The sequence below is a fragment of the Echeneis naucrates genome, chromosome 24 (genome assembly GCF_900963305.1).
Source record: "Echeneis naucrates chromosome 24, fEcheNa1.1, whole genome shotgun sequence".
Classification (NCBI taxonomy): Eukaryota; Metazoa; Chordata; class Actinopteri; order Carangiformes; family Echeneidae; genus Echeneis; species Echeneis naucrates.
In genome coordinates this window covers 10,076,043-10,095,864 of record NC_042534.1, presented here as the reverse complement: position 1 = coordinate 10,095,864, position 19,822 = coordinate 10,076,043, and the positions used below count along the sequence as shown (strand labels likewise).

General features: G+C 40.0%; 1 protein-coding gene across 3 annotated transcripts in view; it reads left to right on the top strand.

The window, feature by feature from the left end:
• Positions 1 to 19,822, top strand: part of nbas (NBAS subunit of NRZ tethering complex) — a 122,656-nt gene that overhangs the window by 6,856 nt on the left and 95,978 nt on the right. For all 3 annotated transcript variants that reach the window (XM_029496822.1, XM_029496823.1, XM_029496824.1), the window contains exons 7-19: positions 931 to 1,064; positions 2,542 to 2,675; positions 4,583 to 4,681; positions 6,466 to 6,604; positions 6,696 to 6,761; positions 6,878 to 7,006; positions 7,465 to 7,528; positions 7,980 to 8,173; positions 9,743 to 10,018; positions 13,480 to 13,605; positions 13,966 to 14,117; positions 14,302 to 14,439; positions 18,746 to 18,824. In XM_029496822.1, coding sequence (XP_029352682.1) covers positions 931 to 1,064; positions 2,542 to 2,675; positions 4,583 to 4,681; positions 6,466 to 6,604; positions 6,696 to 6,761; positions 6,878 to 7,006; positions 7,465 to 7,528; positions 7,980 to 8,173; positions 9,743 to 10,018; positions 13,480 to 13,605; positions 13,966 to 14,117; positions 14,302 to 14,439; positions 18,746 to 18,824 — 1,730 coding nt within the window. The remainder of the gene's footprint in view (positions 1 to 930; positions 1,065 to 2,541; positions 2,676 to 4,582; positions 4,682 to 6,465; positions 6,605 to 6,695; positions 6,762 to 6,877; positions 7,007 to 7,464; positions 7,529 to 7,979; positions 8,174 to 9,742; positions 10,019 to 13,479; positions 13,606 to 13,965; positions 14,118 to 14,301; positions 14,440 to 18,745; positions 18,825 to 19,822) is intronic.

Sequence of the window (19,822 nt, the reverse complement as noted above, 5' to 3'; positions counted from 1 at the left end):
CATTTAAAATTCTAGTCATACAATATCCAACGCCTCCATTTGTTTGCAGTATTGCCCACCAAGGGTTGCAGCAGCATTCCTCGGCCAAGAAATGTAATGCAATAAACGCCAATAGGACTGTTATGTGATATCAACAAAAACATAACTTCCTTTTCATAACTTTATTGCTTGCCAGATGTGACACTGGTGATGTAATATAATGCTTCATACAAATGAAAAACGCTAAGGTGAATGTTGGATTCAATGATACCTATACTGAAGTATTGTCTTCAGCTTTCATATAGACGGTGTGCCGTGTCAGCCAAATACTATTAATATGTGTTAAGATAATCAAGTATTCGCAACAAACTCTGGATCAGAGACCTGCCAGAGAGGCTCCTCTATCAGAGGGAAGTATGACAGCGAAGCCTTGAGAAAGTGCCAGCGGGCAGAGACGTGCTTTATCACAGCGATATGGTTACACTCACAGCACTGCTGAGCCAGCAGATTGGTAAAACAGTAGCCTATATTTCAACAAAAGCTGGATTTATGATCTCCGTTCTCCTCCTCTTTCTCCCAGCTACTCCTGTTAGTCGTCTCCCCCCCCCCCCCACTTTATATGAGCAGCTGAGCGCGCGTGTGACAGTGTGCCAGTGCACGTCTTAGAGAGACAATTATTGAGATGTATTACTCCAGCTATCCTTCATAGATGAATTGGGTAGGTCCTTAGACACACTGTGTTGATGTATGGCATTAGCTTTATCCCTCTTTTCCCATCTGTATTCATCATGGATGCACCACAGAACACCAGGGATTATTCATAAAGAGTTTTCTCATCTGGTATAATAGGAAATCCTCAACTCCCTGAAAATCTTTGCTCTCAGTTCTCCTTATCACTTTTGTCTCTTCCATCTGTGAACTTTGAAGTCTTCTTTCTCTTCTCTGTTACAGTCCCAAAGGACCCAAACCCCCAGTGGCGGAGGGTGGCATGGAGCCATGACTGCACCCTGCTGGCATACGCTGACAGCACTGGCACCGTCCGTCTTTTTGACCTTATGGGCAGCGAACTGTTTGTCATCCCACCGGTAACTATGCAACATCCTCTTCTCAGACGTCATTAAATAACCTTTTTCGGTGGTTTTGATTCTATTTTTTTGATACTGAAATTACTATACTGGGCCCCGCACCCCCTTAGCCTGGTTCTGCCCGAGGTTTCTTAAAGGAAGTTTTTCCTTGCCACTGTTGCCAAGTGCTTGCTCATGGAGGGATCTGTTGGGTCTCTTTCAATAAATTTATAAAAAGTTTGGTCTAGACCTGCTACATATGTAAAATGCCTTCATGTAACTTAGTTATGATTTTGTGCTGTATACATAAATCTGATTTAATTTGATTTGATATACTAATTATTAATTAATGATCAGCTTTAAGATATTGAAACCCAGCCCTGATTTGGCTTACTTTCAGTCCCCTCTTCCTCTCTACATTTTCATTTTGTAACTGTTCAATAATGTTGGCTCTTTTTTGATTTACACTAAACCTTTATCTGTCATTAAAAGGGCTGCCCAGGCTGCTCTTATTGATTATTTTATGTGTATGAAATCACTGGACAGCGAGCAGCTATGCCACAGCAGATTTATAACTTTTCAGTGGCAGAGTTATTAGAATTCAGACATACATACTCTCACCTCCAGAGATGCGTTAGGCCGCACTGTGCTTTTTCAGTGGAAAATAGATTCACTGGGCATTTTGTGCTGTCTGTCACCTTTTGTCAGACATCTTCTGTGCTCGCTTTCTCTGTCTCACCCCTGCTTTCTAATTCATTGTTGCTTTTTCTTCTCCCCTCTTTGCTCACGGTACCTCATTCCTCTTTTCTCATCTTCATCACCTCTTCTGTTTAATTTTTCACATGCCTGCTGCTTCCTTAGCCTTCCTTAGATCTTTTTTCTTTTTCTTATCGTGTCATCCTCACATCCCTCACTAACTCCTCTTGCGCTGCCATTTCAAGTTCTTCTGCCATTCCCCTCACTTTAATGCCCTCTGTGTTCCACATGCTTTCATTTCTCCATCTCTATCCATCATTCCTTCTGCTCCTCCATCCGTCCTGTCAGAGACTGTGAGCGCAGACACTCGTCATTCGCCCCAGCTGCACTCAGCTTTGTGTCTGTGATCCTCATTCCTTTAGTGCAACTCTACTTTGTTATGCATCCACAGTCTGTGTGATACACCTACACTAGCATCCCTTCCATGATGGACTTTTTCTCTTGTTTTCCACACCAGGGCAATTTCTAGACACGATAAAACAGTAAATTTGACAGACTGTACATGAATGAAAACAATAAAAATTTGCCTCTGCTCCCCCATCTCTCTTTTTCTGTTTTTCACTTTCTCTCTCTTATTGTTTGTTTTCTGTCCTGTTTTCTTTCTTTTTTCATGCCACTTTCATCAACAAATATTGCTTGTGTCATGTTGTTTGCTTTTGTCAGTTCCTCCATCTTTTACATCAGTCACATTCACTGACTTGGCACTGATTTTTCTTCATCTCATCTCTGTCTCTTCGTCCAGGTGGTAAGTTTTCCTGGGGATTTCAGTTGTGCAGTGGCAGGCCTGATCTTCCTGGAGTATACAGCCAGTGCTCAATGGTCCGCTGAGCTGCTGGTTATCACATATGGTGGTGGGCTCAAGAGCTACCTGGTCAGGTACGAGATTAGACTGGCTTTTCATTTTATTAATCAGAATATCTTAACCAGATGTAAAATTAAACTACAGTAAACACAGTGACATCCTTGAAGTACATAAACTTCACAGATACACAGATACATTTTATTAGTTTGAATTCATTCTATTGGGGATTTTCATCTTCAGGGAGATTGTCCTGCATCACCCAGCGACCAGACCCGTACTCCCCCTTCAACCAACACCACCAGCTCAAACTATCACTTTAGGGGACTGATAGAACAATCCTCACTGATATTTCAAAAGCTGTCACTCCTCACACACCAACTGAAACTATAGATGGTACTTCAACTTCAAATGAAATATCAAGTGCTTGAATCATTAACAGTTCAACAGTTCAGTTCAGGCGTTAAACATCAAATGCCAGTTTCAACTGTTTACAGCATTTGTACTTTGTACAACTAATTTCACACAAAGTTATGCATTTTTTTAAAGCTTCACTTTTAGTGATTCAACTTAAACTGGAACTATTTTACATCTCAGATAAAAACGAAAAAAATGAAAAATAAAAACAAACATTTTCTCGTGAATTTCAGTGTAACAGAGCACATTTAAATTTTTTTGTTCAATTATTTTGCCTTGTTTATGTATATTTTAAACGTTTCAACTACAAAGTGAAATAGAAAAGTGGGCACACTTTTTTTTTCTCATAGTGTTTGAAAACTGTTTGTAACTGTTTCATTTTGAAGAAGGGCAGATCTTTTTGAAACCTAGAGCTTCTCCATTGTCCTCTGATTTAAATGTATCTAGTGTATACCAATGCTCTCGCTTGTCAGTCCTCAAACACACATTTTGAATATTTGATTAATGACATTTGAGTTTGTGTGTGTGTGCACTTGTGTCTATGCCTATGCTTTCCTCATGGATGCCCACGCCTCCCCTTTTTAATTTAGCCTTATATCATAAGGCATTTTATCAGAGATTTCCCATTTCAGTCTGTATGATTGCTTGTCGTCGACACACCAGGCCTAGGTGTTCTGACACTCCCAAGACACAGGATGAGATTGTGCATGTGTGTTGAATCTTGATCAGATGACACCCTGCACACTGCTTCCCTTGAATTCTGTGTGCGTAGTGATTTTTGTCAGGAGTAGAGGAAAATGTTGATTTATTTTCCTATTACAGGCAGATAAATGGTGTTTGCCGGCTTTGAAGCCATCAGGATTTGTGTGTGAATGTTTGCCTGTGGGCTGAGGTAATTAAAATGTGGGAGACATTTGCACCAGATTTACTCTGAAAGTGCTGGCTTGTTTTTTAAGGTTCATTTTCAGTATGGGGCTTATACTCACTCTTCCTTTTCATATGACTGCATTCCAATATTGTCGCTCAAACACTTTAGATTGAGAATTTCTGAATTACAGCTGAGTCTTGACAGTAATACATTTCCCTCAGCTTCTCACTCTGTGCCAGCACTTCGGCATGTACATGTAAGTCTCACACACAGACACACACACACAACTGCGTTACTGTAGCATAAACACCTAAATGTCTGGATCTACAGGATGGGAACCCAGCTATTTCCTTTGCTCTCTTTTCTTTCCCCCTGTTCCACCTCCATCTCCCCCTTCTCGCTATACATTTTAACATTGCAAAGAAACATTTCCCTCGTGAGCGATCCACAAATTACACAACAAATTTCATGACATCTCCTCTAGTACCAATTTAATTTAGATTGCCCACTTAAATTAGATTATATATTTTACCATGTCTCATTTTAATTGCAGCTGGAATGGAAATTGCTCTGTCATCTTCCCAAAACAGCTTTGTCGCACCATTAACATTTTCAATAGGAGTGCTCATGTTTTGATTGTCTGTGTGCCAGAGTTCAATTATAGGTGACTTATCATGCAACTTCCTCTCTCCCTCTCAGTGTGGGAACCAACCAGAACTTTCAAGAGAACCACAGCTTCAGTTTCTCTGCCCACTACTCCCATGGCATCACCTCAGCCATTTACCACCCAGGCCATCGGTGAGTCACCAACAACCTAACATCGCATCAGCCTATGATTCTTGGAGAATATAGTTAAATAATGAATAAAAAAAAGTGAATTTAATCTATAAATGCCAGTGTAATTACAGCCTTTATCATTCGACGCCCTTAGACATTTTTCCTTGCGGTTCCTACAACCTAAGCCTACTTCTATTAGAAAAGTGTTTCATCAAGAGTGTTTTTCACACGCTTGTATTCAGAGATGTACAAAAATCCCTGACATCCTTTAAATCAATTTTTAGCCTTAAACTCATTGCTGATAATGCTAAGCGACATCATGTACGGCTTAAATATCTGCATTTGAAAGTTGCTGAGTTATTTCAAACGCTTTCATCATTTGACATCTAGGGGCAATACAAGTACACACAAAATGTCGTCAATATGCTTGTAAATATGTATTATATTGACTCTTGTGTTCTGGTGCTAAAACTAAGTTTGAATTTATTGCGTTACAGTTCACTTTAAAAGAAACTTTATTTTTATTTTATGAAAAATGTTGCTTTGCAGACAAAGTTATGCTGATGAAATATACAGTATATGCTATTAAAACATCACCACATAAATCCTGAAAAAGGTTCTTATATGGAGACATTCCTGTATAGGCATAAAATGCTACGTTATGGAATGAGGCCAAGAGGCTTAGTCAGGAATAAATGAAGCAATCACTTTAATGCATTACCTGCAGGAATTGACGACAACAGTCCAGATTGTCCTTGGCCCTCTTCACCATTTAGCAGTCAAGGGTTTGGGTTAATTATGTGTGGCTCACACCCCCATGACCTTACTGTTTTCACCACACTACCCCCGTCTGCACAGACCAGATTTAGTTTGGCTTGTTGAAGCTTGGTTTGGCAGCTCAATGGATTTTGGCAGCTACTGTCAAATGTTTGCCAACTGATAGATGAGATGAAACTTTAATGATCCCTATTTGAAAACTGGGTCAGCAACAGAGAGAATAGGCAAGAGGTAAGAAAAAGATGAGGTGAGAAGTTGGAGAGAGGAAAAAAAATTCAACAACTCAACCGACAAAAGAAAAAATGATTGATATATTATTTAAGATATCATATGTTTTATATTGTATGTTGCACAGATGGGATGACAAATGTTCAGAAATGCTCCCAGATTTTCAATTAGGCATTGTGATCCTCTTATCATCAGGATAGCAGTTAATTCAGGAGATCTGTGTGCAGAGTATACAGATGCGGATCAGTACTGTATTTGTTGTTGTAGCTAGTCTTTTAATGAAGGTTTAAAACACACTATACAGGATAGTAGCCTCTATCAGACTTGAGCTTCTATATTAACACAAAAAACCAGCCTGTATCATCTTACAAAGCCCACTCCTAGTTTATGGCTCTTATTAAATGTCTAATTCCCTTGCACCAGGGGGCAGTGTTGAGCTGAACAGCACTGCTCCATTCACACCCCCAATGGCTGCTGTCGCATCTGTTCTGTTTCACTGCAAAGGCAGAACTACAGATCACTGTGGTCATTGTGGTGTTGCTTGTGTCTTCACTGCACCTGGCAATTGATTGTTAACCAGACTTGTATCTCTGATAAATCCATTTTTATTTAATTCGCCTCTTTCCTACATGACATTTATGCTGTGTGAATATCCTGCAATACCTCAGTTTAAGGATTAAGGATTACTTCACATTGACCATTTTAATTCCTTGTCCTTGTTATGCCACGCTAATTGCACTGTAGTGGCCCAATCATTGAAGTTGTGGCAATCTGAATGTGTGTACTTGCTTGCTCTTCAGATTGCTGCTGGTGGGAGGCTGTGAGTCGGGAGATGACAGTACGTGCAAGGCCTCTTGCTGTGGCATCACGGCCTGGAGGGCTCTCTCTGGCTCACCGCACTACAAGCATGTCACGAGCTACGAGGATGACGTCAATCCAGTGAGGAGACCACACTAACACTAACTCATGCACAAGTATCCGAGCAGCATCTAACAAAAACATTTTTGTCATCTACTGTGTCATCTCTCAGAATCAGAAGAAAGGTTTCTTCAGGATCCCCAGCTTCAGATTCTTTTCAAGGCAAGGAGATGAAAAGGTAGAAAAGTGGCCCTCTTCTTTTTGTTTGTCTTATTGCTTATTTAAAAGTTAATTGAAAGGGACGAGAGAGCATTTTCTAAATGAAAAGACTCTGTCTGCACTTCTGTTATCCAGGATGGTGTATTCCGCATGAGCCTGAGCCCAGATGGCAGCATCCTGGCTGTCATCCACCTCTCCGGTCGGCTGTCTCTCTGGGACGTCCCCTCACTTAAGCAGAGGGCAACATGGAGCCAAGACCAACAGGTACACTTCTAAGTTTCTTGTGCTAACGTGTCTTGCATGATTTCGCTTATGCTGGATAGATGTGTCCTGCTAATATTTTGCACGTTAGATGCTTGACTGACTGTATTAATGTAATCTCCCTCTGGTATGGGTAAGTATGAGTGAGTGTGGAAAAAGAAGGTTTGGATGTGTGTGTTCATTTTAAATATTAAGTGAGGGTGGCTTAGGGAGAACTTAAATTTGCAGAATGTTTGGCCGATTTATGTGGTGTGTGTGTTATTCATGTGTATGTTCTGCTTTATTGCTTGTGTGAGCTGGCAAAGCTTCTGTGTGTGTGCGCGCGTGTGTGTACTCTTGGTATAAAAAGGGTTAGCAGATTAATTCCTCTCCCCATTCACCCTCCCTCTCTCTCTCTCTTTCTCTTTCTTCTTCTTCCCCTCCCTCCCTCTTTTTCTCCGTCCTTTGGTCCCCCCCTTCAGCCAGGATTTGAGGAGATCAACCCTGAGTGGAAGACATCGCTGGAGAGAAGGAAGAAAATAAAAGGTAGTTTGGCCTGAAGGGTTAGAGAAGGCTGACCTTGTTGCTGACACAACACAACGCATTGGATACAATTTAGTGATCTTTGACATGTCTTATTCACTGAATTATACAGTAACTTAGACATGCAACTGTATGCCTATGCTAGCAATATTTTCCTTTGTCACTGTTGGAGCTTGTGAATCTGTGTGTTTCTGTCGTTCTGGAATTGCCTACACCTTATTGTCTGAGTTTGTGCATATTTTTGCTGGTGTACAGTCTGACATCTGTGGCAGCTTGTGTAAGCATCTGTATGAGTATCAATTTTGTGCACAACAAGTGATATGTTCAAATATGTTAATTTATCTTTGAGGATAAAACCAATAAAAAAAAATGTTAATTAATTTTTGCCCATGCTTCCTGCTCCGTACCATCACGTTTTTCTGACTGCACTCATGTCTCTTCATACCTGTACTAGATAAGGAGCAGTACTACCCGCTGGTGGATGTGAACTGGTGGAGTGACAACGTGTTGATTCTAGCTCGCTGCTCGGGCTCAGTCACCGTCTCATCAGCCAGAACGCTCCGTAACCTCTTAGGCCGGTCCTGTGAATGGTTTGACCCCTCACCACGAGTTACTGCAGCACATGATGGCGGCTTCCTCAGTCTGGAGGTAAATGTCAAGACAGTGTTGTTCATGTTTGCCTAAGTACAGAGTTTGGATTTCTTGAAATCCAAGTGAGACTACACAGATCTTCTACTGCTAGTCATACATAATAAATATCAGGGATTTTAAAGGCGTATTACAGAGGGGACAGCTCATTTTTCATCCTTTAATCCAAGATGCATACACAGTTCAGGGCTGCATATAAGTGTATGCCCCTCTTAACATGCATCTTGGGAGAAAAAAGGATCAAACTGAACAGGTATGGCCAAGTCAGATACTTGGTCTGACTCACATAACACAGGTCATTTGAAGACGTATTTAAATTGGACAGGATGCAACACAAATGTTTACGCTGTGAACTGATGTGATTCTAGATTTTACTGATAAAGAGCAATTATAGCCACAAGTCCTGCGTGTTTGTATTTCGATAGCCATTCTTAGCCTTCATTGTTGTTGGGTAAGAACATCTAATAATGAACATATGATAATAGAAATAATGTAGGAAAATGCAGTGATGTAATATTTTCCCCTGCTTTTTTAATCCTCCAATATCACGTCACCCTTCTCTTTTAATTCAGTCTTTGCTTCCCTTTGCGTATGAGTTTGTTTTTTTTTTTGTTTTTTTTTTTTTTATCTGAAAGCATTGGGTGAGCAAAAAAGAGATTTCTTTACCAGCCAGCTGCCAACTTGCGGGGAAAGGTTTCATCAGCCTGCTTCAGTATAGAGTGGGGGGGGGTTTGTGGAATGGAAGGGAGCCTTTAGCTGTGTCTGCAGCTGAGTGTGCGTTGAAATTCTTGAATATCTTGAAGATGTGTAGATATGTGTAGATATATGTGGAATGTTGTACTACGGAAACTACCTTAGATCCTCATTGATTAAGGTGCATAGTGTTTTTAATGGTGCTAAATGTTTCATAAGCTTGAGCTTTGCTCTGCTGAAAGGCCCAGTATTTTATTTTTCACCAAAACCCAGATGGGCATTGCTGCAAAATGTGTGGAAGTTCTACAGCCTGGAGATGATAATGGGCAAGCATTTTTCCCCAACTGTGGCAATCTTGAGACGAAAGAACACGTTGATAATAGTTGAAGAAAGTACTTTGGCAGATGGAATTAAGTTTTTCTTCTGAGCAGCTTGACCTCACTGTTGTTTTGTGTTCAGATAGCCTGCTGATCTACCACGAGAGTGTGAAATTAAGTGGGTCCACTAGCGTAAGCACAGTAGACTTTTATGCTGCATTTTTCATTCTTCATTTCCTGTTTGTAAATAATTGTCCATTCCTATTTACAATGCTGGAAATTTGTCCTGACTGAATCACTGTCGTTGGATGTTCTGTTTTGCTGGCTTTGGTTGTTTATGTTTTGAACTAATGGGACAGATGTATATATGTATAAAGATAACTGTGCCTTTGATGTTTGCATTAAAATATACGTTGTTGTATATTTGTCTATTTTACACCAGTTCTCTTGTGCACCTTTTATTTTTTTTATTCTTTCTGCGTCTACGCTCTTCTTAATTTTTGCTGTCTGTGTGCCCCCATTCCATTTGTAATGCTGGATTTTTTTATTTTTGTCACAGTGTGAGGTGAAGCTTGCCCAGAAGCGTGGGCGTCTGGAGAACAACCTGAGCAGTGTGGCCGGTGAGGATGAGGAGGGTGACGATGGAGGAGACTCTGACTCAGATGAAGAGTCCTCAGCCAAAGCTCGCTACTTTGGCTACATCAAGCAAGGTCTTTATTATGTGACGGAGATGGAGCGCTTTGCCCCACCACGCAAGCGCCCCCGCACTGTGATCAAGAACTACCGCCTGGTCAGCCTGAGGTCAACAACACCAGAGGAACTCTACCAGAGGAAGGTAGGAGGCTAATACAGTTTGTAAATGACCAGAATATTAATGTTAAGGTGCATATGCTGATGATTAATTTAACTCTCTTTAAAGTGTTAAACATGAGGACATTATTTTGTTTGTCAGGGCAATGGTCTTGAATTTTGACACTAATGTGCCATATAGGTGAAATTTCCATTTGAATTTAAAAAGACTTCATGTGAAGCCAGATTGTCACTATTAATTTAATAGCTACTTGATACTTGTACTTGATAAAAGAAAAGAAGAAGGATGTTACTCCTGAATGGTGGTTGCTGAACGCTGTCAACACCATCACACAGTGGCCTGTGTCCTTGTGGGTACATCCTGTGAGAAAAAGGACTGCAACTCAGGTCTTTCAAAGTGCTCTGTTTTCATTTTTGTGTGTTGCCACTTTTTGCGCTTCTAGTTAAACATTTCTGAACTTTCAGAAAATGTACAGTTACTGGAGCTCCTTTACATGCAACAAATCAGATGTGATGAGACTCATCTGCCCAAACCCTAATGCAGTAAGAAAATGGTGCTTTATGAGATGTGGAGCAAAGAGGACCAGAACCCAGAGAAAAAAACCCAATAGAAGCAAACTGGACAGATTGAATGGTCATGGTGGTATGTTGACTTGTCACAGAAAAAAAAAAAAAAAACATGCACAGTTTTTTGAAGAAGTTCTGGGAAATGGTCCTCTTAGTACCAGCACAGAAGAAAAATGTCATATGAACACACTCTTTATTGAAATAGTCAAAATGGAAAAGATCATAAATCAGCATAGCATTGTTTTGAACAGACGGTTTGCAGTGACTGTGTCCAAGTCCTCTCAAAGCATTCACACTTCATAACAACATTTTATACTGTGTAGAAGGTCATATTTTGACTTTAGTTGTAGTTAAAGTGTGTTAAAACTCAGTAGTAGTCAAAAATTGCATCCACGGTTGGGGAAAAATAAAAATATTTTGATTTTGCTACTGTTTACTTATTCATTACAGCATACACACCAAAATACTTATGTGCTTAGCTGGCAAAAGCGTTCGTCTGTTCATGCTGGAATACCTTCATGTTTGCGTTTTAGCTCAGCAATATTAACAACAATTCCACTGCTGATACGCAGATCTCCTCTTCTACAGTATAGTAAATTAATTTCTGACAAAGAATGTGATATTACCTGACATTTGAAAGATATGTTAGTCCCAATTGTGCAGGGCCTTCTGTGCAGCCTACAACACATTCAATCTCATCTTACTCGCGTCATATGTGTCCCACTGCAGTGCCAGTAATCATGCGCTAAGCACAGTTGTAATTTGGATATCACATTTACCATGTTCATTTGTTTTCACCACTTAGCAACAGTTGAAGGATGCCATATGAGTCTGTTTGGTCATTCACTGAAGTATACCATGGCTGATCTGTGAAAATTGGCTTTTGACTAAATAAATCCTGGGCCAGTTCAGAGAAGTGCTATTGTTTTCCTCCTGTTGAGGAGAAATGAAAACCAAGCAAGATGTTCAGTGAGCTTCAAGGCTATTTCTCAGTCCCGGGGGGTTTTCTGAAATGCTAATTGCTGCATTAGAAATATGGCTGTTGTTGCTGCTCACTACAAATTGCAGCGAAGACAACAACATGCTCTATCATAAAGCACAGCAAGAGTGGTATTGGCTCTCGACAGTCCCAAGTTTGAGCACGGTTCATCACTCATTTTTATGACCCATCATCTGCTGCCTTCTTCATCATTGTCATCATCATTAGATGCCATTAGTCATCACCATCAATCTGAACAGTGGAGAGTTACAAAGTAATATATCATTATTATCTCTTTGTAACACTTGGTACCCGCAGCCCTTCACCAGCTGCTGCTTCTCCCCTGTTGAATTTTTTTTTCTCCACACATACAAAATGGGTGAGTGAAGGAGAGACACAGTTTCTGTCTTAGTGTGGTCTACATGCATGAAAATGTATATTTGTGTGCATTGTGTGTGTCAGTCCATACATGTTTCTTGTTTTAGGTCCGGTGGATTTAAAGTTTCTACACTACACAGATCTACACTCACTCACTTGCACATAGAAACAAGAGCTCTCCTCAAAGATATTTTGCACTCAAGGTTGTAGTCCAATTGACTGTGAATAGACCAGAACAAGTGATTCCAGGTTATGTCCTCAAGTCAGCCTCTTTATGCATTTAGGAGTTTGATAATGTGTTCAATGGCCTAACCCCAGCTATATATGAGTAGCACACTGGCAGGACTGCTAACAGTTTTATTAGCTGGATCCAGAGAGAGATGGAAGCAGTTTTTGATGTCCTCCTACAAGGTTTCACTGTGTGGGGTTCTTATTGCCCTCAAGGAACCACAGTCTCACTAATGTGTTGCTTTGTACTCCTACACGCAGAAATAGATGGATGCTCAGTGTGTGTTTCAGTCAGCGTGTTTGCTCACATATACTTTCATAGACGATGAATGGACCTGCATAAACTGAGATGTCAAGATGTTGCCTCATGAAATAATTGTGTATGACACAAAATCTCCTTTAGAATCATTGTGTGTATATGTGCTGCCAAGCTAATCTAATATTAATAATTGTAATAATGATGGATGTGGATGTAGGATTTTAAACTTTGTCATTTCTTTGTCAAGTCGTATGGATGCATTATATGAGATGTGCACATGTTTAGCTCCTCATTCCTCATCTATGTTGTCTGTTTTGGTCCATTTGATTCTTTTTCTTTTTTTGAATATCCCTGAATGTTTTCTTTTCCCTCAGCCATTCTCCTTATCCCTCTGTCACAGAGCAATTTCTAATTGTCACGTTGCTACACAGATTGAAGTCTGTACGTTTGGGCTATTCCCATTCAGCCTTTGAGTATTCAGTGTGTGTACTAAGGATTTCCACAGTGCCACAGCTTCTACACAGGTTTATTCAGAACCTGTGTTTCTTTGTCCGTTTAGTGTGATGGCAAATTGTGCCTTGAACTTTCCTCTCATTTTCTTGCTTGGAGATTTGCTTTAAATTCCCTCATGGGGTTTGAATAAATTTATTGTTTTGTTTTGTTTTGTTTTGTTTTTTTTCATGCAATTGTAGTGAAGAACAGACTGCGATAATTGATTCAGTAAAATAGCCTTGGAATGATAATTGGATTTCAAAAATGCAAAAAATATCTTGCAGAATATGAAATGAATTAATTGTTGTGCAGATATGATTTTTTTTTTTTTTTTTTTTTTTTTTGGTGTCCAACTTAAATTTTATATCTGAAAATTAACGATGGCATTCAATAATAGTTTTAATTCCTGGACAGACTGACAATAAAACTGATTGCTCCTTTCATTTCAGAAATATGTTTGTTTTTTCTAATCATTTATGTTTGTTTTAGTGCTGTCTGTACCACAGTGTGACAAAGCCACAAATATATATTCATCATGGCCATGCAGTGTATTTATTTTATTCACTTCTGTTTTGTTTCACAGATTGACAATGAGGAATATGGTGAGGCCTTGTCTCTTGCTAAAGCCTATAATCTGGACTCTGACCTGGTCTACCAGAGACAGTGGAGGAAGAGTACGGTCAGCATCGCCTCAATACAAGATTATCTGGTAAGATATGGAAGAAATAAGAAAGATAGGTGTGAAGAAAGAGGAAATTAGAATAAGGGGTGGTTGAGAAGACAGACAGACAGACAGAGAGAGAGAAAGAGAGATGAAGATTATATCAGAGTTGTGGTGTTTATCGGAGTATATTAGATGTCTGGTAAGGAATATGCAGTAAATGTGTTTGGGTGAGTGGGAGAAGCGCACGCTTAAGTGCAGCACAACCCCCTTACTCTATTTCACGCATCATTTTTACCAATTTGTAGCGAATTTTCACACCCTCCCCTCCTAATTCTGTATCTCATTTTATCCCATCATTTCTTCTGAACCCAATCCTACTCCTTCCATTCCCTACATCCCACTCAGAGCAAGATCCGCAAGCGGTCATGGGTGCTGCACGAGTGTGTGGAACGTGTCCCAGAGAATGTGGATGCAGCCAAGGAGCTGCTGCAGTATGGCCTGAAAGGAACCGACCTCGAAGCCCTCATAGCCATAGGAAACAGAGAAGATGGGGGCAGGTGAGCATCCCCAACGTGGCATGCTGGAATACACACCCATGCAGTTCTTGCACATAAATATTATAACCCTAACCCTATAAATGAGAATAGATTTTTGCCTGCTTCCTAATGAGTCTCATTCTGCCAGCCTAATTTTTTCATCCATATTTGCTTTTTAACTGTGTAAATTTATTGTCTGTCACAGATTTATCATGCCAGGTGATGTTGACCTCGACGACCTGCCTTACGAAGATATGCTGTCAGACGATGAGGAGCTGGAGATGAAGAAGGAGAGGGAAAACAGCAAGAGACGAGAGCTGCTAGCCAAGGTCGATTTTAGCAGGTACGCAGTCAGTCAGATGGTTGGTTAATCATCTTGGTAGGTCAGGCAACAGATGAAGACAGGAAGTGTCTGGTTGCCAGTGATCAAAATGTACAAAGAGGAGAGGATTTGTTTTTGCAAAATCACAAGGATTGAGTTGCAGTAATGGAAAGCATCCTTCAGCTGGAGGAACCAGGGTCTCTTGGCAAGTTTCTGGCTTAAAGATGCAAGTTACCAAGGCTTTTATTTCAAATAAAAACCTTTTGCAGTATAATTATTTTTTACACTAAACAGCTTGGGTTGATTTATAATATTTGGCATTGATTTGAGGAGAAAAGAGGAAAGCTTTCCACACTGTACACCAACAGCAGCTTTAAGCTTCAAGTCTCAGTAACAGTTGTTGGGTGGGCGGAATATTCCTGCAAAAGAGCTGTACCTGACACTGACCTGTGAGAGTTGGCTAGTCGGAAAATTTTTGTCTACTGTATAGAAAGATTAAATAAAGTTTATAGTATTGCCAGTGTCAACTGGGCAGAATGACGGCACTTTAAGAAAGAAAGACAAAAGGAGACTGTTGTGAGGTATTTAAGTTGTAGGCAAAGAAACCAGGATGAAATGGGAGAGAAAGCTGCCAAATTTAGCACAGATTTTTTGATTAGGTCGCACACCAGAGAGGGGATCATAAAGGCAAGGACATTAATGAGGATGAGGGAGGGAGAGAGGGAGAAAAAGCGTTGGTGGAGATTAGTGGGTAATCTGCTGGAGGTAATTTATGCCTTTGTTGTCGAGTGCCCAGGGAAAGACTAATGAAAAACCCTTTAGTGATCACTAATCACCTCTCATACACACACACAATGATGCAAACACACATACCCATGCATCTTGAAAAACTCTCAAGCTTAAGTTCTCACACACACACACACACTAAAATGGACAAATATAAAGAAATTTCCAAAAATGAATGATGCACATTTAAAATGCTGATCTATTAGGTGTTTACACAATCAAACACTATGCGTACAGGTATTTCAAGCTTCAGTAGCTGGGTTGCGCTCTCTCCATTGTTCTTCTAGTGTCAGATACTTAACAAGTGAGCCTTACGGTCTGCATCTAAATGAGAAAGAACAGAGACAGTGTATTATAAATCCTATGTAATGTTGGTTCTGCAGTTTCCTGCATTTCTCCCCTTTCCCCCTTTCATTTTCTTTCTGTTCAGCTGATTGTGTAATAAAACTGTTTAGCTCCATTGCACAGTTGTCGTACATAGAAGATAAGGAAAAGATGTAAGAGGGGGTGAAAAAATCGATAATTCATATATTCACATTAAAGGGGAAAAAAAGACCTTAAACAAACCTCAGTTAGTTACCTCCTTTTCAGTCAGGATGTGTGTCAAGCATTCTCACTCTTGTGTCCAGAAGTTGTGTTTGTGTATATATATATATATATATATACGTGTCTGTGCGGGTGTGTGCTGGGTGCACTGGAGCCCCTCACTAATGGATATAACCATGTTGTCTTGAGGCCTGGGGCCAAGGCCTGAGACAGATAATAATTCTCTTAATTTCTTTTTAACTACACCACCATTACAGAAATGGCTTGGTATCGATCACAGCAGCTCCGACCATGTTTGTGTGTGTGTGTTTCTTTTTTGTGCATCTGATGCTCCTGTGTGGAGATAACGACTGTATTTAACTACTGACTGTCACACAGTGAGTGCATCTTTTGTTCCTCTATAAATTTTGGTGTTGTCTGTATATGTGTGTGTGAGTCAGTGTGTGAAAGGCAGAGTCAACCATGCCTTTTTTTTCTATCAGTCAAAATAGCAATATAAATTGTGTGTGATTATTCTTATCTCACTGCTAGAGGAGAGGAAACAAATACCTTAAACTTTTGTGCAGCTCTTGTCAAGGAGGGAATCAAATTTTCGATAATTGGAGTCAAACTTGAGTTGTTCATTTCTTTTTTAAAATGGTAGATTCTAATTTACTTCTCCAGCCTCTCTTGTTACTACCAACTGCACTCGTGGAGGCACTGCATTGTACTACACTGCCCTCAGTTATCCTGAAATTTGTCACAAAATATAGACTTCCTCAGCACTTAGTTATTGCTTTTTCTTTTTGTTTCATTTTTTTTCTTTCTTTTTGCTTCTTTATTTTTAACTGTCATGCACCAGTGCAGAGTTATTTGTCTCCAATGTTTTAAAACTGTCCTTTGGACTGCATGCAGATAGTTTTATCTTTTAGCCTCTTTCTCCACAGTCTGGGTGTGCACAATAAAGTATAAATCAGAAACCCGCCAAGAGCCATTATAAATGCTGCTCTGGCTCTCAACAACAACAACAAGATGGACAATACTGCATGGGTTGTGTGCATGTGTGTGTTTTAGAGGAAAAAAGAGAGATTGTGCAGTGTGCTGCAAGATGTTTATGCTCATATCTGATCTAATTCAGACCTCAATCAGAATTCTCATTTTGCTCTAGTGTTAGTCCTTTGGTGTATGTGTGTCTCTCTACAGCCAAACTATGTATGCCTTTATTGTGGCATCCACAGACATGTGAAGGTATGAGCCAAAGTGTTTTTGTCTATTGTCCAATTTTATCCCTCTCACAGTGTGATAATCGCTTTTATCACACACTGTGTGTGTATTTGTGTGACTGCATAGGTGTGTTGGTCTGTTTATGCATTTCACTCTCTGTCCTGTACAGTTTATATTCAAGATGTACAGAGATGGAGAAGCGATTCCATCTGATTGTAATAACCTGCAGTTCTGATAGCTTTCAAATTTCAGGTGCACACACACACACGCATACCCATACCTTGAAGCAATCAGGCTCTTTACATTAGACAGCATGTGCAATGATGTGTATCGGTCTAAGACATAGTTTAAATTGTCCACATTACATCCTATACCTTACAAACCGCAATCACCATTCAGATGTGTCGCAGGGTTTTTGTTCATTCCAGCCCTTTGTTCACCATGTTTTCCCCTTGAGTCACTGTTTGTTGTAAGGGCAATTCAGGGACCCTATATAAACCTTCACAAAGGTGCAGGTGCTCTGCTGGCCTTTTTGTGTGCAACCGAGTAGCCCATTTGTATGTGCAACAGTGTATTGCGCACGCTGTTTAGGCTGTACCTCAGTGGAATTTAGCTGCAGGATTAGCAATTTAGAAGCAGGAGGTGTGCACCTGAATTGAACATTCAGCCACCTATTTGTGACCATTTCCACAATGCCACACTCTCTACAAACTGCGCCTGGGGAAAAAGTTAAAGACTTTAAATAGGGGCTGATGTTAGTTATCCAACTAGTTTGGTTCCGTATGAAACATGCATTTATTTTGAAGGTAATGATCACGAGTCAAATGCAAAAATTAAATATTTACATGTTTCACTTTACATCGAAGTAACAGTCTCAATGAAAATTATGAAGTTTATCAATACTTGTAGAGAGAGAGGTCTGGCCACCAAGCTTTTTTCTCCTGCGTCCAGTTTGTTTATCTTGGGAGTTTATGATTGAATCCTCATGCAAGACCCCTATTGGAGCTCTGCTCCATCTCTCCCCTTCCTCCCCTCCTCTTTCCTGCACCTTCACTTTGCTTATGTAGCTCTGAAGAGACAGAGCGAAGCACTAATTACCACCAGTGTGAGTGCTAAGCCGCCATTCTTTGATGTGCCATAGAGTGTGTTCAGACAGTGTTAATCTCTGTTGGCCTGCGTAGAGGAACCCTGATAAAGCCTGATAGCGCACTCTGTAATGAGGGATTAGGGATTAAGACTGCAGTGGAAGGGTCAGTTCCCCAGTGGTCTCACTGTGGTTGATCTTGGCCAGTTTTTCTTTTTTGGCTTGGAGCTTGTGTATGCCCCAAATATTTTATTTTACTGTAAGGATGTGTGAACCGATGCACGTGACTAGTGGCGGTAGTTTTCTGCCTCTTTCTTCCTTTGCCTAGGGCCTACCTTGATTGAGCATTGCCCAGCACCAAGGTGTTTGTGGTTGTCCTATTTATTTATGGTGGTAATTAAAAGATATTGAAAATGGATTCCCGGGCAGTCAGTCACTTCATTGACAGCTAGCATCCCATTCATAACAATTGAAAGTTTATTATGGTCATAAGGTCTTGAAAATTATTAGATGTAGAAGGCATTGTGATTTTTGTTAGTGGTACTGTATAAGGAAAATTTACATTTAATGTAAAAATATAATGTCAAAGCCTGACGTTTGTTTGACTGTGAAAAGAGCAAGTGTTTTTGTAAGTGGTGTTGAAGTATTTATGCAGACATGCTGTTGGTGTGTGTGTGTGTGCATTTGTGTGCTGACATGTTTGTTTAGATTGACTTTGGAGCAGAAGGAGCTTTGTCGCAACCGCCTGAAACTGCTCTCCTACCTGGACCGGCTGGCCACATATGAGGTAACAACAATCTGCGATCATTATTGCCATTATTAAATTCAATAAAGGCTACAATTAGATTATTTCCCTTCTCAGTTGACTTTTTTGTCTATAAATTTTCATCAGACATACTAGGTACTTGGTTGGATCAACCATCTATTGTCAAAGGTGTGAGCTGCACGTGGTGCCCATTACACATTAATTATAGAGAACTTATTTTGTGTTTTTGCAGTCTTTCTGTGTTGAAAAGAAAATCTGAAAAAAACAAAAAAAAAACCAAAACACAGTTTATGTTCAAACATGCTGCTCAGTTCAGCATCTAGCCAGTGGGCTCAGTGGAGTCTGTTTGGATGCTTTCCTGACTAATGTCTCATTATGAAAATGAGATTTAAACCTCATAGGAAGGAGAGTCTGTCTGAAGTATTATCAACTACTTTTAAAATTACACCCGTGCTCAAAATTACTCTGACTAAATGATTATATCATGTGTTCACTCGCATTATTCTATGATCTCATTGAAAGTTTTTGATCAGCAGTTTTTGTTGCTATTTCTTTAGCTGTTGGCAGCTTTTAATTCTTCCTGCTCTCATACCTAATCAACCAGAGCAGACTTTTCTCACCTCTCTTTTTTGATACTTTCTTGTATATTTCCTAAAATGTTGCTATACCATGAGAAGAATTTTACGTAATTATGTAAAATGAAGAATGGTTCGGTAATTTGCCAGCTGTGAGATAAATTTGCCTCTTATTGACCTAAAAAAATGCTTGTACTCTCATACCCTTATGCTTATGCTTACTGTATGTGTGCCAGCGCAGGGTAGACAGATACCTGCTTAAACTGAACTTGAACTTTAAGTTTGGCAACTACTTAGCACTCTGGATTTTAGAATTACAATGAACAGTGTTGACATGCTTAGCCTTCTCACCCTCAATAAATCACGGATGAATGCCACCATACTTTCTCCAATACTGGAGAGGAGAGATGAGATTTTACCCTGCTAGATATTCAGCTCAGTCAG